At 37.2% G+C, this 23969-nt stretch overlaps 1 protein-coding gene across 4 annotated transcripts in view; it reads left to right on the top strand.

Moving 5' to 3' along the window:
- Positions 1–23969, top strand: part of Gria3 (glutamate ionotropic receptor AMPA type subunit 3) — a 288699-nt gene that overhangs the window by 247087 nt on the left and 17643 nt on the right. For 2 of the 4 annotated variants that reach the window (XM_070039785.1, XM_070039787.1), the window contains exons 13-14: positions 15546–15793; positions 16355–16469. In XM_070039785.1, coding sequence (XP_069895886.1) covers positions 15546–15793; positions 16355–16469 — 363 coding nt within the window. The remainder of the gene's footprint in view (positions 1–15545; positions 15794–16354; positions 16470–23969) is intronic. The other 2 variants (XM_070039784.1, XM_070039786.1) reach the window with 1 other exon arrangement.

Here is a 23969-nt window from a genome sequence, read left to right as displayed (position 1 = left end):
TCCCTGAGCTCTTTTGCTAAAGACAGGTATCACTTGCGCTGTAGCGCCACTTCTGGTTTTGTGGTGGTTAATTGGAGATGAGTCCCACAAACTTTCCTTTCCAGGCTGGCTTTGAATTGCAATTCTCAGATCTCAACCTCCTGAGTAGTTAGTCTTGAGCCACCAGTGCCTGGCCCAGTTGATTTGTTGTTGTTTTTTTTTTAATTGCTTCAGCTCATGACTCATGTTTCAGTATTGCTTTCTCATGGTATTTTACTTGCAAATCCACAATTTGGCAACATTTGTTTTATTTTGTAGTTATATTATTCAAATTACTTATTTCCTCTATAGGAAATGATGTCCCTGTCCTTCCTTTGTTGATTCAGATAAGGCAAACTTAGAGTTGTAACCTTAATGCAACTGTAACATACCTTGAAAATGCTAGGTAAACACATTTTTAAGTACCTGACAGCTAATTGAACTTTGTAGAAGAAAGTATCTCTGGAGGTTCTACCACCACTTTCATTTTTGATTATACTTTATGCTTTAACCTGTCTACCAGAGGTGATGCAGGGGGGAAAATATTCTTTAAAATTTTTTCTTAAAAAAAACTCAGGGGAAATTGTGAATGCTATCATATAGTTTCCTCACCCTTGTTGGAATCTTCCCTTGGAAAAGAGAGTTGGAGAGAGATGATCTAAACAACTTAATGTAGTGACTTACTGGACCAGAGAAAGAAAATCAGGCTGCCAGGAAATTGAAGTAGCATACTCTTTCTTTTTTTGCCAGTCCTGGAGTTTGAACTTAAGGCCTGAGCACTGTCCCTGAGCTTCTTTTGCTCAAGGCTAGCACTCTACTACTTGAGCCACAGCACCACTTCTGACGTTTTCTGTGTATGTGGTACTAAGAAACTGAGCCCAGGGCTTCATACATGCTAGGCAAGCACTCTACCACTAAGCCACATTCCCAGCCCAATTACTCTTTCTTTTCACAAAATATATTTTGTGTAATAAGCTGTTCATTTAAAGGAAATTATGGTTCTTGGATAGGAGCAATAGACACAGCACAACTAGACATAGGAGGTAATTTATATCCAAATCATTACAAATAAGATAAATTTCAAGGGAACAGTCCCTTCATGCATCTAAGGAAATTTTGCCCATGCAAATAATATAGTTTACCTTTCTCTAGAGAAGCCTTCTGTAAACAGAGGCTGAGTGAGCTATTTCAGAGCTACAGATTAGCCCTGAATAGAACAACAGTTATGTCCCTTTCTCTCCTGATCTTCAACCTATGCTACAGTTAGACCCCAACTGATGCTAGTGGGACTTCTTTTTATTGCTCTTATATCACCTCCATCATCTACCATCAAGGCAAACCAGAGGGGGAAAAAAACAAGAATAAAGTAGTTCTTGGTACCTTCTTCCTGTCTTTTTCTACCTGTTTCCCTTTTAATTATTCTACACAATGTGATACCCACGCACTACCTGTAACTATTTAAATTTAAATTAATTCAAATTAAAATAAAACTTAAAATCTGCCTCTTCAGTAACACTAGCCACATTCCAAATATTTAACAGATATGTATGAACATAAACTCTCATATTAAACAGCACAGATATAGAACCATTCAGAAAGTTTTATTACATGCCACATCTGTTCAACCTCTTTTACCTTCTTGAGCACAAGGATCACATCTTAGACATCTCCATTCCCTACAGTGCTTGATTCAAGTACAAAATAGAGAAGAAATGTAGTGTTTTCTATGTCATCATGAAATATATGAAATCGATTATGTCGTCTTTGATTTCATCATCTCATGATTATTTCAATGTAGGTCCTAAGACCACCTTCGTTTTTTTCAGATGAGGATCCTGATGCTTAGTGAAGTTAAGCCATTTTTCTAAAGTCACATAGTATTTGTAATTTCAAGACCTATGATCTTAACCACTCATCACTCTATACATCAAAGAAAAACCTCACATAACTAGTCAAGGCAGAATGAAAATGGAATAGGGTCAGAGCCTGAGCATTATGATTGATGGATAGATAGGTTGTTTTATGTTTTAATGTGAGTATCACATGATGTGGCTTTGTGACTAATTCACTAAGTAGTTTTATTGGCATTTTGCATAAAGAGACCATTGTCTTGACCCCAATGAAGATTAGAAAAAAAAAACTAATGATTTTATGACGTCATCCTCACTTGCTGACCTTCTCAGAATGTTCTATAACTTGAGTTCCCATGCAGCATAGTTTGTTCCAGGACACACAAATGCCAACAAATCAATGTTCCTGCAGTTTTCACAGTTGGTATGTTTGCCAGACAGAACCCCAGCCAGCCACTTTTTTAAAAAATCAGTCTAGTGCCTTTAACATTAATACTTACCAGAACACTCCTAACACAGCAAGAAAGAAAAGACTTAAAGCCGAGTCTAACTGTTCAAAATTGAGATCCACAGGAAGAAGTAAAATATGAATATATTAATATTGAACATTTTAGTGGACCTATTTGGCCTTACTTCTTTTGCAAAACAACTTGCAAGCAAGCTTTAATGCTCATCTGTGCCTCAGTAGTACTGATATCATCCTCCCAGTGCCCCACATGTACACATGTCTTTATGTATCCTTGACTTATCACAGTGGCACCCCACCTTACCCTCTCTTCCAAATGACCAACTTAGTTTCTCTTTCTCTCCAGTATTATTGGGGCAGAAATTCTCTAACAAACCAAATCACACAAACATGGATATGGCTTGAGTTATCCTCCCATCATGAGGGTATAATCTAATTTATTGATGACTTACCATATGCCAGGCACTATGCTAAGGCTTTATATGGATTATGTCATTTGATATTCTATCTCCATTTCAGAGATAATTATTAGGCTCTTTGAGAAACTGAATCAAAGTTGTCCAAGTCAAAGGGAAGGCATTTTCTCTAATGGAGGGATTTAGAACCTGTGATAGGCTAGTAGGTTATTTTATTTGGTGCCCTTTAGCTCAAAGCATCTTGCAGAAGCTTCCAAGATAAATCAATGAAAAAAGTTAAGGCTTTATAAAGTCATGTCAAGAAGTAAACCACAATTAATTTACTTCCCACTGAAGTAAAGCACAATTAGTACAATGGTACTAATTTGGTCAATGTCACTAGAAACTCCTCCACTGGGAGGCAGTGTGAAGTAGCAGAAGAAGCACAGACTCTGGAAGCAAATGGACATAAATTTGAGTATTTCTTCTGTAAGCTGTGGACAGAGAGAGAGAGAGAGAGAGAGAGAGAGAGAGAGAGAGAGAGAGAGAGAGAGAGAGAGAGAGAGAGAATATGCAGACTTTGCTGTCAAATGATCTGAGTTTAAATCTCAACTATTCATTTATTTCTTCAATTAATAAGTAGTGAGTACAAACTATTTGACAGCCATGTTTTCTAAGTATTAAAAAGAATGAAGTGTTTTGGCTCATTACAGTGGGTATGACAAAAATAAATAAATGCTACAAGTAAATTACATTTTGTTTGACATTAATTACAATAGGAAAAGTAGTTAAGAAGGTAAAGTACCATAATGCCATTTCATGTCAGCCTACTTCCTGACATCTAACTGTAGAAAGGGAACAGGCCATCTAAACATGGGAGTAGGGTGGAGAAGAAAGCACTCCAGATAGCACAACCCAAGCTAGAGGACCTGATATGAAAATGTGCTTAGCTGGTTTGAAGAAATGATCTCATGTAAGAGATGGAGAGAGTGGTAAGTGATGAAGGCCGGAGAGCAAACAAGGCAGAGCTTGTTGTGCTGGACTTTCTCACCTTATTAAAGATTTTATTTTATTCTATTTGATAGTCATTTGGGAAACTTTAAGCAGAAACATGACACCATTGTATTTGTATGCAAAAAGATCGCTCAATGTGAAACAGCAAGAGAACCACTTAATAATTGATCACCATATTTCAAGTGAACAATGATTGGATTTGATTAGAGTGGAGGTCATAAAGAAGCATTTGTATTTTGAATGTATTCTGAAGACTGACCAAATAGAATGAGCATTGTGAGACCAAACAGGAATTAAGGATAGCCCAAGCAAGTGGGTAAACCAAATGGAAGTGCCATTTTCTTTCTGGACAAAACTGGCAGAGTAGCAATAGGATGGGGAGAGTAATGTGTTCCATTTTTGCCATGTTTTGCCAAGGTGGAAATGAAGTTAGATATAGGAATAAAAAATTTAGTGAGGTCAAGTCTGAAATTTAATCAAATATATTATCCTGGACAAGTAAATTAATTTCCATAAACATTAATTATTTCCTCCATGCAATGAAATACTGGTGTTTCAAGGTCATCTAACAGATTAGCCACAATGTTAAAGATATAGGAAGTACCATTCCTGGTGAGTATAAATACTCAATAAATAATAAGACCCTCTGTCAGAATTCATTGTAATAACTGAAAGTTAGTTGTTCTTTTGTTTAATTCTGATTGCTCTAAACCCAAGTTGAATAATAAAATCACCTAGGATGCATTTTTGAACATTGTCCCTACCTCAAGCTAATTAAATCACAATCCTAGGAAAAGTCACCAATAGCTTCCCAAGTATATGTTACCTACAGATAAAGAGCAGATAAGCTGACTATAATAGAACTTTTCTTCAAGTTAGTTCCACTTTACCTTTTGAGAAACTAATATTCTGAGAAAACACCAAATGGAAAATTAGATCCTTTCTAAACAAATTGCTGCTTCTTTTTCATCTGAGAAAAATTCTGGGGACCAGAAAAGAAGAGCCACTGTAGCAACTCAAATATTGCAATTCTGAGATAGATTTTTCTCTTTAATAAAAGGACATTTTACATTTTTTTCCTAGCTTCCTAAAATGCACATTGGTAGGATTGGCCTTTGTACTACCCTTAATTGATTAAAAAATAACAAGAGTATCCTTTAAATATATTAACACTAAAAACTAAAAAAATACAGTTGAAAAGTGAAATCCAGTGGGTCAGAAGTGATACTCTCTGATATTACTGAAGATAAAATTCCATTGAAAAAATTCAAGTCCAGCCTGAACAGATAAATTCATATTATGTAATTATATACATATATGTGTATAATGAAACAGCATAATGAAACCCAGTAAGATTTTTTTAATGAGGGGGAGAAGGGATTTAGAAAGAGTAATACAGAAGGGGTAGATTTGATCCAAGTACATTATATGCATGTATGTAACTATCACAAGGAAACCCCTTTATACAATTAAGTGATGCTTTTTTTATGTTTGGAAAAATACAAAAGGATTCTAGCAAGTTGAGGAAAGTGGGCCTGGAGTGTTCAATGTACATACCGGGCCTTGATGCAACCAATTGCTTGGGAGTCAACAATAAAAGGTGACTCACAGACTCATTTGGTGACACTCCTACTCATCCATATTTATGCCTTTTAACTCTGAAAATAAGAAGAAAAAGTGATTTGTCAATCTCTGATTTTAAAAGTGGAGTTTTGCCACATGCTAGTGACTCACCCCTATAATCCTAGCTACTCAGAGAGCTGAGATCTGAGGATTACGATTCAAAGCCAGCCTGGGCAAAAAAAGTCCTTGAGACTCTTATCTCCAAAAAACAACCAAAAAACTGGAAATGGAGTTGTGGCTAAAAGTTGTAGAGTGCTAGTCTTGAGCAAAAGAGCTCAGAGACAGTGCCCAGGCCCTGAGTTCAAGCTCCACAACCAACAAAAAAATCTGGAGTTTCTATGTGCATGAAGGACAAAGCACATTGGTGCCCATAGACATGCCCTTGAAGTTATGCTAAAGTGCAGAATTTGGATCCAAACTAGCTGTAGCTTGAAACTAACATTCTTATCTTATTTGGGAAGGATGTAATGCATTGTTTGAGAATACAGGTTAGATGCCTATATGAGTACATTCTCATCTCCACGAAGTACTAGCTGTGTGGCCTTAGGCAAATTACTTAACTTCTCTCTGCCTCTTTTTCCACATTTTTAATTAGCTAGCAATGTGATTAAACTCACAGAGCTATTACAAGAACTGCCTGAACTCATACTATATACAACACTTAAAAGAGAACCCAGAACAATATATGTGCTCAATTAAAAGGAAGTGGTTTTCCCCACTAATAGGTGGCTCCATTAGAGCTGATAAGAAATGTACTCATTATCTTGCCCATGTAATTGTAACCCCTCTGTACAGTATTTTCACAATAAAAAAATAAAATGAGAAATACCTTGGAGACACAAAAACACACACACACACAAAAAGAAGCTGTGTAGCAGCTGAGTTTCTCAACCTTAGCATTACTACCATTAGGGCCAGATAATTCTTGATATTGTAGCTGTCCTGTGTATTGTAGGATGGGTAGCATCATCTCTGGCTTCTATCTGCTTGTAACGTTCCTCTTTCAGACTGTGACAATCAAGAAATTTCTCCAGCTGGGAGGCAAAACTATTACTTACTGAGAGCCACAGAGGTAGAAGATATTTGTCCTCTCCTGTATTTCTTCCAGATTAGGGCAATGGGATCTTAAAAGTACTTTCTCCTGTCTAGGTGCCACTGGCTCACATCTACATTCTATTTATTCAGGAGACTGAGATCTGAGAATTGCAGTTCAAAGCCAGCCCAGGCAGGAAAGCCCATGAGACAAACCTTGAGTAAAAACAGTTCAGGGACAGTACTCAGGCCCTGAGTTCAAGCCCTGGGACCAGCAAAAAAACAAACAAACAAAAAAACCTTACTCCTAGACTTTATTGAGCTTAGCTTCCAAAATCAGGTGGCTACTGGTACTCCATTTTCAGCTCATTGGAATATCTTATCCTCACTTGGCAAGAGAAAAAGAAGGTGAAGCCAAACAGTAATGTGACTTTACAAACTAGACGGGACTCTAGTGAGGTCACTGGATGCTTAGCTGACTTGGTAACTATACCTTTTGAAAAGAGACATGAGAAATAACACTCCTTGCAGTGGAAGGAAACCTGTCTCTGGACTTTAGAACACAGTTTGTAAATGTCACACAAAGATATTTGGAATGAGAACTTGGCATCAGAGGCTAAAACTCAGTGTTGAGGCAAAAGGTGACCTCTACTCCACTGAAGCTCTCTGCAAGGCCAGCCCCCAAAATAACTCAGGCAGCATCATAACACACCAAATAGAAGAAGCTAAGAATAGAGCCTAGTATTTCTTTCCTCTCCTTCCCTTGTTTTTACTAATACACAGTCACAAGGGAGATACTGATTGAAGCAAAAGGAAACTGACAAGCAGGACTGAACTGGATGTTTAAAAATGTACAAAGAGGGGCTGGGAAGGTGGCATGCTCGAGGCCCTGGGTTCAATTCCTCAGCACCACATAAGCAAAAAGAAAAAAGCCGGAAGTGGCACTGTGGCTCAAGTGGTAGAGTGCTAGCCTTGAGCTGAAGAGCTGAGGGACAGTGCCCAGGCCCAGAGTTCAAGCCCCACGACCGGATAAAAAAAAAAATGTACAATGAGTGGAAAGAAGACAATGAAATTGGAGTTTTGGCCATACCTTAGAAATGGCATCATTTCCTGTATAAATCTTGCTGCAAATCAAAATGAAAACCATTTTTCTTTTTTTAAAACCATTTTTCTTTTCTTTAGAGGGAAAATTGTAAAATCAATGATTCCTTTCTTAAAATGCACCTCATCAGAGGTACTTATTTCTTTAAAGCAGATATGAAAGTAAAAATGTATACCAGCTGCATTGCCCTTCCTCTTCGGGCTCAAATTTCTCGGATTCTTTCACAAACTGAAGTGTGGGCATTAGGGACCCAGGACAGGGCTGCGCTAACAAGAATGTTCTCAGTGGTAGCAGATTGGAGCTAATTTAACATTATCCTAATTTTAATAAAAAGTTTCAGGCAAGAAATAAAAGATGACTTTTGAAAGTGAGTTACTCCCTTTTATGAAAAAGCTGATTGTCAGTGTTTGTGTAAAAGCTACAAGGAGACTAGAGGGGGGAAACTATGGCCTTCAATGTAACAGATTTGGGTGAGATCTCTGCACTGGGACAAGTTATTAACTCAGAAACATATCTTCAAATTCCCATATAGGAGATCCTTCAAAGTGGCATTCTGGCTAAGATTATCTGGAAAGTTCTAAGAAACAAGTCTAGTTTTTCTCAATGCTTGTCTATTTGTGATAATTTTTGCGGGGTATAATAGCTAGCTGAAGCCTTTTCTAGGACCTCTTTATTTCCCTTCACTCTTTTTTTATACCAGTTGTGGGGCTTGAACTAAAGGGCCTAGGCACTGTCCCTGAGTTTCTTTTTGCTCAAGGATTGTGTTCTACCACTTGAGCCACAGCACCACTTCCAGCTTTTTCTGTGTATGTGGTACTGAGAGGACTTCATGAATGCTAGGCAAGCACTCTACCACTAAGCCACCTTCCCAGCCCTGCCCCTCACACTTGATTCCCTCATTTATAAAATGACAATTCACTCTTTCATTCCACAAATTGAGTACTCCTTGGTCCAGACACTATTCTTAGTGCTTGGGGATTAAGCAATCCACAGACAGTAGCTGCTACCTAGACCTAATGTACAGGGGTCCTTGGAGTTTAAATGAAACAATGTGTAAAATTGTGTTGGCAACCAAAAAGATGTCAGAAAACATAAAATTTAAAATTAATCAATGAGCTCCTGCTTTTAGTAATGACAAATCTCAGCAGTGTGTGAATAAGAAAGGGGAAGGGAATATCAGTGGCAAAAACCTCCATGGATCTAAATCTACTATTGGAAATTTTCGTTGACATACTCATAACTTTAAGAATTTCTGTAAAGCTGGCACCTATGTCAAAAGACCCTGAAAGTAGTCTTACCCCATCTGCACCTTCCCCTCCACCTGTGTTAGGGAGGGGTAAGATTAAGGAAGGAAGGGAAAGGGAGCTGTTGCATCATTATCTTCCTTTCCTCATGCCTTATCTTTATATATATATATATATATATATATATATATATATATATATATATAAGTACATATAATATATATATATATAAAGAAAACCTTACCTTGTATAAGGTGTACCTGTCTATATTCTAGAATTTCATAACCAGGAGCTGGGAAGGTGGCTCAGTGGTAGAGCGCTTGCCTTGCATGCCTGAGGCCCTGGGTTCAATTCCTCAGCACCACATAAGAAAAAAGAAAAAAGCCAGAAGTGGCGCTGTGGCTCAAGTGGTAGAGCGCTAGCCTTGAGCTGAAGAGCTGAGGGACAGCACCCAGGCCCAGAGTTCAGGCCCCATGACCGGACCCAAAAAAAATAGAATTTCATAACCATTTTGGGAAAATATTTGCTCTTGAATGGTGAGGAAGGCACACAAGAAGACACAATAGTCAGGTCCACGTAGCTCATGCCGGTAATCCGAGCTACTCAGAAGGCTGAGATCTGAGGATCATTATTCAAAGCCAGCCAGCCCACCCAGCAGGAAAATCTGTGAGAGTCTTATCTCTAATAAATTACTCAGAAAAAGCTGGAAGGGGTGCTGTAGCTCAAGTGATAGAGCAATAGCCTTGAGCACAGAGAAGCTCAAGGACAGAGACCAGGCCCTGAGTTCAAGCCACAGGACCAGCAAAATAAATAAATAAATAAATAAATAATACAATAATTCTATAAATACCCAGTTCAGGCTGACTGAAGCTCAAAGCCACCCCTTTGAATTTGTAGTAGCTAGCATACAATATGAACCTTTACTCACAGCAGAAATGTCACAAGGGGCTAAACAACTCAGAAGAAAAAGCGTATTACAGCTTATAATTATATTCTCTTAATTAAACGTTCACTGTAGAGAAGAAGAAAAACCTACAAAACATAAATTTAAAGAGGAAAATTTGCCATCCTACCCATTTTTCCTCCACCAACAAAATATTAAAACTGAGAAGTCAAATGTTATTAATGGCAGACCATGGACAATCCCCAAGAATATGCCTAGAGACCCAACCAAGTATGCTAATAGCATTTAAGTAGATGATAGTGAAACAAGCATTGTATCAATATGGGACCAAAGTAATTTACAATGCTGCTAAAATAAATTCTGCCACTAAAGTAAATTATTCCGTCTTTATTTGAAAAAATGCATGTTTTTCACAGCTTCCTGTGTCCTGGGCACCATGCTAAGAATATATTAACCCATTTCATTTCTCCCAATAATCCTCTGAAACCATCCCATTTTACCTTTGAGGAAATTGAGATAGAGGCTAATTTTGCACCTAGAAAGTGGAATTCAAACCCAAGTGGTCTGACTCCACATTCTTAACTTTAATACTAGATACACAGTTACCTCAGGCTTATATGAGTCTGCAGAAGAGTATCTTTCATCACTAAAGGGTCACTGGATCGCCAATGAGTAGAAACAATCAACATCACTGCAAAAAGATATAAGGGGTGAGTGGTGGCCCAAGTGACTCACTATAATCACTGTTTCCATACATCAGATTTGCAGGGCCTAAAGACACAAAAATTTTACCTTCACAAACAGAAAATTTTACCTATGGCTCCTGCTTGTTTTCCTAGCTACTTTAAAAGGCTAGGATTTGAAAGAGCAAAGTTCAATGCCAGCTCAAGATAAAACAAAACAAATTTAAAGGACTCTTCCACAATAACCAGCAAAAATATGGGCTGGATTTGTGACTCATATGGTAGAGCACCAAGTAAGCATGAGGCCTTGATTTCAAACCTTTCCAAAAAAAAAAAAGATTTCTACAACTTTTCGTGATTTATTACCAACAGTTGGAACTTTGATTGCCAAATCTACTAATGCTGGAATTCTACCTGATCTATTTTGGATTAATCTGTTCCTCCTCCATGTAGATATTTTTTCCCTTTGGATTTCATTGTTAATTACTTAACCGTGCTATAAAAATTCATATACCCCCTGAATAACTGCTGTTTGTTGCTTCTGTGACACAAAATGTTGCTCTATGGGATAAAACAAATTAATTTTGGCAGGTTAGAGAAAAATGAATTTGTTATTACATATCATGTCATATTTTTTTTAAATTTCTCTCAGATGACTGAACTAAGAGTCAATCACTTTTATTGCCTTTAGTCCATCAGCCAAAATAAGATAGATGGGGAAACTTCTTGGATTTTCTCATTTGTGAGCCATTTCTTCCCCCCCCCCCCTTCTGGCCTTCTTCAGAATCTAGTCATCAACTTAGACCCCATCATTTCTACCATTCACTAACTTTTCATTTACTATATTCATTAATAAATGTTGCATGTACAGCATATATATTCTAATTCCATCATTTATTCTCATACAAATGCATCATTACCTACAGAAATAAACTTTTAACTTCTACCAACAATCAAATAGCTCAAGTAAATGATGAATCCCAATTATAGGGCTATTAGATAAAAATTCATGGACTCTTTTGCCCTTCACCTAAACTTTTATTTTTTGAAGCAATGATCTGTTTGCAGATAATGTAAGAAAAAAATTCTTCTGAAACAGCCTTTACCCCTTTATGTGGAGCTGTGATTGGGCCAAACCAAAGAGGGTCAAACTACCTCTCTATAAAGATACAAAATATATGCCCAGAACAATATTTTCTATAATGTTTAAAAATTGGAATTAACATGAGTCCTTTGACAAGGAATTGGGATTTTTAGGAATTGCCATCCTGAACTCCATAGTAGTTGTACTAGTTTATATTCCCCCCAAAAGATTTCCTTGTATGAGCATACAAGTGCTTTTGTTGTTTTCTGATGTATAATTCATTTGGGATATATATCCAAGAGTGGTACTGGTAGATCACAGAGTAGTTTTTAGTTTTTGAGGAACCTCCATATTGATTTGCTTAGTGGTTATACCAGCTTACATTCCCAACAACATTATATAAGGCTTCCTTTATCCCCACATTCTCTCCAGATTTTATTTGTGTTCCTGATTATGACAATTCTGTCTGGAATGAAGTAGAATTTCAGTGTTGTTTTAATTACATTTCCTTTATGGCTGGGGATACTGAACACTTCTTCATGCATTCATTTGTCAAGTACTTTCAGATGATTGAACCAAGTAAGATTCAATCCTTCTTCTTGTCAGTTCTCTTGAAAACTGTTTCTTCAATTACTCAAAAACTAAAAGTCCATATGGTCCTGCTATGACACTCTTGGATATCTATATGAAGGAATGCAAATTAGTATATAATAAAGACATGTTTGCACCCATGTTTATTGCAGAATTATTCACAATAGCCATGCTATGAAATCCATTTAGGAGTCTAACAACTTACAAATCAATAAAGAAAATGTGACATATACACAATTGAGTATTAATCCATTTAGGAGTCTAACAACTTACAAATCAATAAAGAAAATGTGACATATACACAATTGAGTATTATTCAGTCACAAAGAATGATATTGTCTTTACAGGAAAATTGATAGAACCAAAGATCATTATGTTGAATGATATAAGCCCAGAAAGACAAATCTCACATGTTTTCATATACATGCAAAATCTAGACATAATAATAACAATATGATAATGGTGGTGGTAAAAGGGAAGGGGAGCTAATGAAAGTGGGAAGGAATAAGGATGGTCAGCGTGAATACTATCAAAGTTCATTATGTGTGTGTGTGTGTGTGTGTGTGTGTGTGTGTGTGTGTGTGTGAAAATAACATAATGGCAGCCACTGAAAATTGTAAAAATTGGAGGTGGAGGTTAAAGGGTCTAAGAAACTTTAAAATAAGGGTGGAATTTTATCAAAGCACATTATATGAATAGGTGGAAATATCACAATGGACCTCTTTATAAAATTAATATATGCTAGTAAAAAGGTGAACTGGATAAACAAAATATAGTGCATTCTTAAATTGAAGTGTTTTACAGCCAGACATGTTTTTTAAAGCCTAAAGTGGTGCAAGAAAGTAATGAAAAGCTTTGGTAAATAATGCTGCAATAAACATAGTTGTGCTGGTAGCTTTAGTATGGTCTTGTTTGTGATCATTTGGGTAAATGCCCAAAAGTGGGATTGCTGGGTCATAGGGGAGCTCTATGTGGAGTCTTTTGAGGAACATTCATACCCCTCAGTAGATGAATGGATCAAGAAAATGTGGTATATATACACAATGGAATTCTATGCCTCCATCAGAAAGAATGGCAATGCCCCATTTGTTAGGAAATGTAAAGACTTGAAAAAAAAATATTAAGTGAAGTAAGCCAGGCCCAAAGAAACATAGGTCCCATGGTTTCCCTTATTTGCAATAACTAGTATATGTCTGAGACAAGCAGAAATGGTCAGGTAAGTTGATGTTAAGAGAAATGAATCACAAGATAAGAACTCAAATGTTTTTTTTCTTGCTTGCTATTGTTTCTAACATGTTTATAAGATGATTTCTTTGTTGTTTTGTATGTCCCTCCCCGACAGTATAACCTCTGTTTTCACTGTATTTGATGTTGGTATACTTTGTGGACCGGAAGGGAAAAAACAAATTGTTTAAATAGGGATACAGGTGGACCCACTGCAACAATGAGATGTACAAGATGTTATGTCAAAAACGAACTTTACAACTTTGGTGGGGGGGAGGGAGAAGAGGCGGGGAGGATTGGGGGGGGCGGGGGGGGGGAGGATGGGAAGGGATGGAAAGGGGAAACAAAGGAGGAGGCTACAATGCTTGATAAGAAATGTACTCATTATCTTGCCTATGTAATTGTAACCACTCTGTATGGTATTTTCACAATAAAAAAGAAGAAAGAAAGAAAATTAACTTTACAACTTTGGCGAGGGGCGGGGAGGAAGGTGGGGAGATGGGAAGGGATGGTACAGGGAAACAAAGGAAGAGGCAACAATGGTTGATAAGAAATGTACTCATTACCTTGCCCACGTAATTGTAACTCCTCTGTATGGTATTAAAGCTGCTCCAAAACCAAAAAAAAAAGAAAAGAAAGTAATGAAAAGCAAGTTAGGATAGTGGTTATTTTCAGTGAATGAGAGAGATACACAGATAGGAAGGACAGATAATCAGATATTAACCAAATACATAATGTTTTATTGCTTTTTTTCTTTTTTTAATTTTTATTTATTTTTTATTGTGAAAATACTGTACTGAGGGGTTACAATTACATGGGCAAGATAATGAGTACATAATGTTTTATTTCTATTGATTGTACATAATATTTAATTTCTTTGTAGCAAGTACATTGTACATAATATTTAACTTCTTTGTGGCAAGTTTTTGCATTATTGTTATGTATTTCTGTATACTTCCAATAACAAGAAGCCAACAGGAGTTTTTAATCTCTTGTGGTGAAACATATAGGAGTGTCATATATATTTCTAGCCTCTCCAATTTAAGAGACATACCATCAATTGGAATGAATCTGTGTGTGAAAGACCAAGGTGTGAGAAGTCTAGAAAAAAAAACTATCAGTCCATGAAGTGTCACCTAATAAAGAGGTCGAAAGAACATAATAAAAGCCTTGCAGTAGTTGAAGGATCATCTTAAAGAATAAGAAGCAGAATTCTTTTTACATAGCATATTCAGTAGTGCTAAAGAGTGGGGGTTACAGCAGAACAAAGATCATCTCAGAATAATGAAGTATTTTCTTACAATAATTGATATCCCATGCTAAGATAGGCTGATTACAAAGATTGCCCACTTCCAATGACATTGTCAGGATAATGCAGGATAAGCACAAAACAGAATAATACTGGGGAATATTTCTTCATTGGAAGAAAGATTGAAATAAGGAACTGTTTTACAAACTACATTGTAAACGATTAGTGGAACCATAAAACCAATTCAGTGGGCTATGGCTAGCATAAAGTGAATTGGATATACAAGCCAAATTATGAAAATAGCCAAGGTGCCCATTAACAATGAATGAGTAAAGAAAATGTGCTGTACAGACACAATGGAGTTTTAGTCAGTCATTAGGAAGTACGAAATTATAGTGTTTACTGGAAAATGGATTGTTGAGCAAGATCAAACAGACTGAAAAAGACACATTTTACATATTTTCTCTCATTTGTGGAATCTAGGGGGAAAAGCAAAAACACTAAACTCATGGAAGTAAAAGGGAGGTGAAAGGGGAAAGGAAAATGTGGGAGGAAGAGGGACCTAGAAGCAATAGTAAGAGCACAGGTAAATATGATCAAAGATCATTATATGTCCATATGATACAAATGCTAATAAAATAAAATAAAAATGAGTTACAAATACCTGAGAGCAACAAACATAGCAAAGGTGAGTGTGGTTTTGAATATGTTGACAAGTGTCTATTAGGTTGCAGTGTAACTTTTTCTTTTTTAATGTGGATTGTATTCAGAAATGTTTGAGCCAGGCACCCATGGCTCATGTCTGTAATCCTAGCTACTCAGGAGGCTGAGATCTAAGAATCACAGTTCAAAGCTAGCCCAGCCACAAGAGTCTCCTTGAGAATCTTATACTCTTATCTCTAATGAACTACTCAAAAATCCTGGAAGTGATAGAGCGCTAACCTTGAGCACATTGAGGCTCAGGGACAGTGCTCCAGGACTAGCAAAAAAAAAATGAAAAGAACTACAAGGAAGCCTCTTCCAGAATTCTGATCTGCCAGTTTGAAGTAATCTCTCTTTGTTGCAGAGATCCAAAATTGCCGTGTATGAGAAAATGTGGTCTTACATGAAATCGGCAGAGCCATCTGTGTTTACCAAAACAACAGCAGATGGGGTGGCCCGAGTGCGGAAGTCCAAGGGAAAGTTTGCCTTCCTGCTGGAGTCAACCATGAATGAGTACATTGAGCAGAGAAAACCGTGTGACACGATGAAAGTTGGTGGAAATCTGGATTCCAAAGGCTATGGTGTGGCAACCCCTAAAGGCTCAGCATTAAGGTGGGTGGAATAATATAACAATATCCGTGTTGTTATAGTATTCCACCTACCCTGATGCATTTTGTTGTCATTTTCTTTCTTGTGGATTTTGAGGTAACTTTTTTAAAGTTTAAAATCTACAATATTCCATGGAGTTAAATAAGACGGTAAATTATGGTTTCATCTATTTAATGCATCCATTTTTTTAATGTTCTCTCTCTATGTTGTCCTCTCTGACTGTTTGTTGCTGTTTTAATTTTACAGTTCAACGGCTTTTTCAATTTAAATGGTAAAAGCCAAGTTATGGTGCCATATGTGACGAATGTTAATTGCATGGATGTGGTGTTCTTGTTACTTTTTTTCTCAAAGACAATTTCCCCATCCCGCACACTTCAGTTTTGAGCAAATGTTATCCTCCATGCCACCTTCCAATATTTAACCCTGTATTTGCTGTACAGACATTTTTATAGCTCCACGTTCTGTGAAATTTAGCCAATTTGTCCTCTTGTGCTCCTTTTTATACGTTAACGATTTCCTAAGCATTTGTGCATTTTCTTACAAGTTATGTTTTATCGTTTCAAGAAATGCTGTTAACCTGGCAGTATTAAAACTGAATGAGCAAGGCCTCTTGGACAAATTGAAAAACAAATGGTGGTACGACAAAGGAGAGTGCGGCAGCGGGGGCGGTGACTCCAAGGTCAGCCTCAATGTCACCACAACCGGGTACCCTTAGTGACGAGTAATCGGCAAGACTGTTATCTTATTATTGAGGAGAGAGCACAAGACTCGCACATAAAGTGGAATGACTAGGTTATTCCCCTGCCTGGCAGCCTTGGGAACCAGAAAGACTTTAGGGCTCTGCCCACACATTTGATCTAACTTGGGTCCCTTCTTAAACTCCCAGACAGAGACTCCCTGACCACACACTCCTTCCTTTCCCTCACACAACCGACCCGTTGCCTGAGGAAAGCAATAATATGGGTTCCAATGCCCTAGGCTTTCAAGAACCCAAGGCTTTCCTGAGACTCCCCACTTGTCTCATTTGAGTAGTGTGAGGACTCAGTTCCATCTACTAAAAAGTCCAGGACATAATCAGTTTGTTTTCTCTACATATGCTCAAAGAGTTTGGCTGATTGCACAGGGATGATTTCTTCAATTATGTGTATGAGTGATGACATGATGTTCTCTATATGTGATGGCCCATTTAAGCAGGCCCCACTTAACTTGAAAACCTAATAACAATATCAATTTCAAGTTAAATGGGGTCTTTCTTTAATAGGTTACCACATACAGAGACTTTGCAAAGACTTGTTGTGTATTTAACCAAGTGCGTCACCTTACTGTGATACTAAGTGTGTGTAAATTCCTGATTTGGCTTCTCCTTAGCCATGTTCTTGGTTCAGGTAGGTCTGATTGTTATCCAGGCTGCCATCATGAGAAAACCCATCTTACTTGGCATTGCTTTGGTTCCTAAAACTCTTCTGGGCTAGAATGAATGAATAATCATCAACCAAGCAACAAGAAATAGAGACTCAGAAGCCAAGATATCAAGTCATGGAAAGACATATTGGGTAAGTACAGGAGAGGACCTGAAAACAGAATCCTCCGTGACCCAAGGGGCATAAGAATGATATTGAAGCATGTGATGTCACCTCTTGTACAACCAAGATACCATGGGCATCTTAAGGTGAAGAAAAGTGTTTCCCAACCACACAGCAACAGACAGGCAAGCCAAAAAACTTTTCTCCTTCAGACACAATGATTGTACCTCTGCTTCTCTCTTCCCCTCTCCATCCCTCAGGATCCTGGCAAAACAAGTTAGTTTGCCAGTCTTCAGTAGCCTATATTTGGAAACATTGATCCAGAGCACTTCCAAAGAACTAAATTTAAATACAACTGACTTCAGCTTATAATCTTACCAGGCATTGGCATGGCCTTCTATTGTAAAACCTTGATTAACGAGAACTCACCCAACTAGTACCCCAACTTTGTCCCCCTTTCAGAACTTCACATTGATGAGACAGCATCAGTAGTACCCAAAAAGAAGACCTCAAGGAATTGAGTTTTTAAATAATTTTCCAAGACATAACCTGTGGTTAAGTCACATTCAGCTGGCTCTGCTATAACTTCTCTCCATCTGGATTGACCCTCAGACATTAGAGGCTGCTTCCCTGGGGCAAGAAAATGGATACAAGCATTTTAAGAAAACATGTTGCTAGCCAAGAATGAAACAAAATGAGAATTCTTATTGAAAATTCCATTCATCCCTTATGGATTCCAATTAATCAAGGTTTTACTATGTGTACAAAGCAGTAATTTCCTTTCCTACCAATGTGAACTGATGACATTGACAATTTAGCCAAGGTTTGGGGTTATTTGATTTCTTTTTACAATGGCTAATGTGATACCCCAAGTATTTAGCACCTTCTTCCTGGTCTTTTTCTCATGATATTAAGCAGGCCACCAAGAACTTAACTGTATCACTGAAGTAAATGGCAAAAAGAAAATTGAGTTGGATTGGCTACATTGCTCTCAGGAATTCATCATGCATATTCAGCATGGTTTAAAAGGCGCCATGGACTGTATCAAGATGACTTTAAATAATCCACATGATGCAAGTGCCCAGAAGTTTTCAAATAACTAAACGGTTGATGTTAGATAAATTAAAAATTGCATGTATTGGGCTGAAATTTTACCTTTCACCTAGATGTTTTGGTATCATGAAGACCCCAAAACTTTATTCCAGCTATTTGCTAATTACAGCCATCAATCAAGCTCTTTTTTTCCCTCAGCTAGTACTGACTCAAAGTTGTCTTAAAACAACTAACTTTGTTGCCAGATCACAATTTCCAGATTATCTGAATTTTGATATGCAAATATAAATTACTTTAATAGATCCTACATGTTTCAAACTTCTTTGGCTATAGTGCTACCTTGTAGGAATCTTTTCAAATCATTTTTCTTGATCATTCCTTCAGCCAACCTTTTGAAATGTTTCAACCCTTTCTCAACTATGGATAATATTTTTTATCAAGTCTGTGTGCATCCAATGCATATTGTATGCATGGATTACCAAGGAGCTTGCCTTTATCTTCTTCCTTCTTGCTATCCACTGTTCTCTGAGAGTGAGCAAGAAAAGGGGCAAGAAATGAACTTGACTTGTCCACCACTAGTTAGTGATTATGCTAAACCAAATCAGTAATGGAGGAAGAATTGGTAATGAAGTCTCCTTAAGTTGAAGCTCTATAATCAATCATTTCTGATAAACTAGACATGGGCTAGTTTATAAATTAACTTTACATTTTTAGGGATAAGGACAAGAGAAGTTTGTTAAGCAAATGAAGAGTTTAGACTAGATTGTCAATTCAATTTTTCCTTAAGAGAACAAACCCTGTTAAATTTAATGGAAACACTTATTAGATAATCATATTCTTTATAAATCTGTTAAAATAGTTCTCACAAGGAGCTCTACTAAGGCAATACTTTATAGACACTTTGAATTACAAAATAGTTAAAATCATAAAAGGGTAATTCTTCAGGCTTATTTTGAAATTCAACTCTTTACTTATTCAATCTATCCCCTCTGTTAGTCCAAATCAATGAAATTTTACAATACTAACAAAATGGCTTGATAATTATACTTCTTTATTTTATCCCATCCCAAGTTAGCATGACAATTGACTATTGAACATAGCGTTATTTTACCGAGACAGAGAGACCCAGACATAATGGTGACTTTGAAAAGGTCATACAGCTAATGCTGTCACAAATCTCTGCTGCCTTTCAGGGTCACCTCTTGTGATAAAATTGCAGGATGGCAATTCATTGCATCTACCCAGTCAGTGAGCAACGTGAATCTGATTGCATGTGATATGTTTCCATAAGAATCAGGCTCGTTCTCAACTACTTTGGTTAGTAGGCAAATGGCATATTTGAGTCATTCCAGTTCTCAGTGCTGATTACTAAAAATGACAATAACCCACATGGCATTTGCAAGTACATTTGCTTTTTCAGAAATGTTTTCACACCTATTATCTCTGAAACCACAAGAGGAAGAAATACCTGTAGTATTTATTTCTGTCTCCCTCCTGCAACGTTTAAATAATGATAAATTAGCAATTGTGTTAAACTGTTGACTTTTTCTCTCTGGCATGAGACATTATACATTCTATGCCCATTCTAGAAATCCAGCATCCTATGCAAAAGTAAAAATTAAAAAACAGCCACTCTGAAGGCTGTTGTAAATGTGCACATGCTTAAACTAATGTAATAGATATTCTATTTATTTTTTATGTAAGGAATTAAGGACAGGTCAGTCACTGAGGCAACCTCTGTACCAGACCTACAAGCTAAACCTCAAATATTGTTTATCTTTACCAATTTACCAAACTTAGGCTAATGAAGCAAAACAGATATCATCTGTCCTTAATGGACTATTAATGTATAACAAAGATTGGAGATTCAACCTGTGATTTGGAGATTTTAACTTGCAAATCACACTTTTGTGTTAGTGTTTATTACAACCAGTCTGCAAGTGCTGTGATTAGCTCAGATAATCAGGTTCCAGGGGCTCATACCTATAATTCTAGTTACTTAAGAGTTTGAGAACTGAGGATCCAAGTTTGAAACCAGCCAGGGCCAGAAAGTCCATGAGACTCTTATCTCCAACTAACCCACCAAAAGGCTGGAAGTGGAGCTGTGGCTCAAGTGGTAAAGTGACAGCCTTGAGCAAAAAGGGTAAGGGAAAGCACCAGGCTTTGTGTTCAAACCCCAGGACTGGCACAAAAAATGTCAACAAACTTATCAATAACAAACCCAGATAATCAGGGGCTGTGTGACATAACTATTGAAACTTTGCTGTAAACCACAGCAGAATGGAGACTCAGCTGGTGAGCCTCTTTCCACAGCTACCACCCTCAAAAGGTTTACATTTTTCTGATCATCCATCCATTCAGTTCTCTTAATCTTATGTAAAGGGTATAAGCTTATGTTTCCCATCTTGCTTTACCTTACTAGAAGAAATAAATTCAGTTAATTCAGCACGTGATTAGATAACAAATTATTACAAATATTAACGTACGTGGCCCTACATTTGTACCTGGTTTTAATAGGGACTTAAATCCACTTCCAATGTCAGTATTTTCTGAGGTGAAAAAAAAAATGTCAGTATTTTCTGAGGTGAAAAGCAACATGTACTGTATTGCTTTAATGAATACTGAACAGAATATTTAAGTAGGACCAGTCTGGGCTTATTAACTACAATGAAATTTTTACAGTGAGGGAATTGTCTTAACTTGTAAAGTGTACAGGAAAGTAAAAACAAGGAAGCAACATTCAGATAAACTTCCTACTTAAATAAATGATAGAATCATTATGACTTTAAAGACTACTGAAAAGAAATGCAGTTGAAATACACAGGAGCAAGAAGAAATTGATCAATGTGATAACATTGGGCAAAACCTAGGGAATTATTTTAATAGATTCAAAAATTGTCTGCAATTAAAATTACGTGTGTTTCCTCTGATTTGGGTTCTGTTGTAGTACCTTAAAAGTTTGTTCTCTTAAGAAATTCAAACATCTTCCTCCTCCCTATCCCTAACAATGTATTTTTAATTCCAATGTATTTTCTTAGGAAGTCTTTTATTCAAATATAGCAAAACATGATTCTTTTAGACAGCCTGTTTCCAAATTCCCTCAGCTCCTAGTTGGCATTACATATAGGAATGAGGTTGCAACTGTATTTCCTGTGGGCATAAACGAGATCTTCAGTTTTTTATGTATTTTTCTTTCCTCCTCCTCCTCCCCCTCCTCCTCCTCCTCCTCCTCCCCCTCCTCCTCCCCCTCCTCCGCCCCCTCCTCCGCCCCCTCCTCCTCCCCCTCCTCCTCCTCCTCCCCCTCCTCCTCCCCCCCCTCCTCCTCCTCCTCCTCCTCCTCCTCCTCCTCCTCCTCCTCCTCCTCCTCCTCCTCCTCCTCCTCCTCCTCTTCCTCTTCTTCTTCTTCTTCTTCTTCTTCTTCTTCTTCTTCTTCTTCTTCTTCTTCTTCTTCTTCTTCTTCTTCTTCTTCTTCTTCTTCTTCTTCTTCTTCTTCTTCTTCGTCTACAATTCTCTTCAACTATACCACCATCTCTTAATCACTTCTCTTCACACCCAGAATTTTTTTTGACATTCTTGGGCCTTAGGTAATGGATATGAATCTGCATCTACCTTTCCCTGCAACAAAATGGACCTTGTACTGGCAGGAGCCATTCCTCAAGGTAGACATTTTGGATATACAGAGTTAAGATGGATCCCAATGACTATTTGACACTGTTACATGTGTAGGCAAGAACCATTACAGATTGATGACACTTCCTGGGCCTAGCAGAAGTTCCTGTGAATCCCCAACACTCTGGTTTGAGATCAAGGAGTAGGGTGAGTATATTATGCTCTTCGTTGGTTTGCATGTTTCTGTGCTGATACTGCCTCCTGGAAGTATGAAGAAACTGACAGTTTTCTTCCCTGGTAGTGACTAAATGTGCTCCTTGAACTTACTCAGGTCTTTCTCCCAAGAACACATCCTCATTTTCTCTCAAATGGCTGCTTCAATCAAAGGATACATTTCCTTAAGAACTGAACCAGTACAGTGGCTGCCAAAACCATTGATTTTGCCAAATGGTGTTAAGGAATAAATTCTACCATCGGAAAAAATGTAATCCAGAAAGAAAATATTCCTAATTATTCATTCTTTGATTTTTTTTAACTGACTGTGTGGCCTTAACATTTCTATGATTAGGACATGGTTGTTCACCTTTGGTGTTATCCTGATAAAATGAATGTGTTTCTTATTGACAAATACTGACCAAATGTCCAACATCAGAGGAACAGAAAGAGCAGAAGTAGTGAAAAGCCTGAAGGTAAGATTGCTGTTATGCAATGGTCAAGAGGAAAGACTTCGTTGCATTGACAAAGATTGAAATGGTGCATATCAGTGCTTTTTCTGCCCCTTGAAGACCAAATCATTTGGTTTCATTTCACTTGGAGAGGTTATAAGACCACACTGTCTGAAAGGTAGGACAGCCATGGAAAAGGAGCAAGAAAGATTTGATGTGACTGAAATATTTGGTTAAGGTGGGAGTTTGGGTTGGTGGAGCTGGGAGGGGGGAAATTTTTCTCTTATGGAGAGCAATTGAAATTCATTCTCTTTTGACTTTTTAGAGAGCGGTATAGCATTTGGCCCTTGGCACATTAGGTTGATACTCATTGGTCAGAGGTGGCAAAAATGTGGTCCAAGTACTGGACTTATCTTTTTGCTTAATTTTATCTGGCACTGAAGCAAATATGTCTCAAAACCTAGACTTAATGCAATAGCATACTTTGCTTTTAAACACAGTCACATATATACACATATATATGCTATATGCATATGTATATATGCATACATATACACACTCTACATATATGTGTATGTATACACACAGAAACACACATACACCATAAGACTACTAGAATGTCCTATCTAGCATCACTGCTAGGAGTGCAGGTGTAAAGTGTGGATGATAGAATGTATGCCAGAAGAGGGTGCTATATACCATTGACATGACAATCAATAGCCAACTTTCAGAACTGATTATAGACACAATTTGTTACAGTCTACAGTTGAATATAAGTTATGTCTGATTGTTTGTCCATGATTTATGCTAAGAAATAGCTATTAGAGGGAAAAAAAGAAGATGGTGCTCTCCATGAAACATCAATACATCTCTTGCCTAGATTCAAAGGAAGGAGCTAGATTGTCTTCAGAAACACTCATTACCTCAATTTCTAATAAACTCAAGTAATATATATGTACAACATTAGGGACTGAAAGCTGTGGCCTAATATTTTCAGAAAGATACCTTCAGAATACTAAACATCTCAGTTTGTAACCTCTTTGCTACCATTGAAATGAATTTTAAAACCCACATTTACATATAATAAAACTATCAAATTTGATAGCTTGAATTTTTAATAGATGTTAAAAATAGATTTCTCTTTTTTAAGTTAATTTACTTTATAGTTATCATAAAGGTGATGTACAGAGGGATGACAATTATATAACTCAAGTAATGAGTATATTTCCTTTTGTACAGAATCTTCTCTTCTCTCAGTCTCTTCCAGAAAAGTAGAATTTTCAAATAATTCATACCAATTACATTTTTGGGAAAATACCTATGTCCACA

The sequence above is a fragment of the Dipodomys merriami genome, unplaced genomic scaffold, assembly GCF_024711535.1.
Source record: "Dipodomys merriami isolate MVZ:Mamm:240054 unplaced genomic scaffold, mDipMer1.0.p SCAF_3, whole genome shotgun sequence".
Classification (NCBI taxonomy): Eukaryota; Metazoa; Chordata; class Mammalia; order Rodentia; family Heteromyidae; genus Dipodomys; species Dipodomys merriami.
The sequence above is the reverse complement of the archived record's forward strand: the minus strand, read 5'-3'. Positions and strand labels throughout refer to the sequence as shown.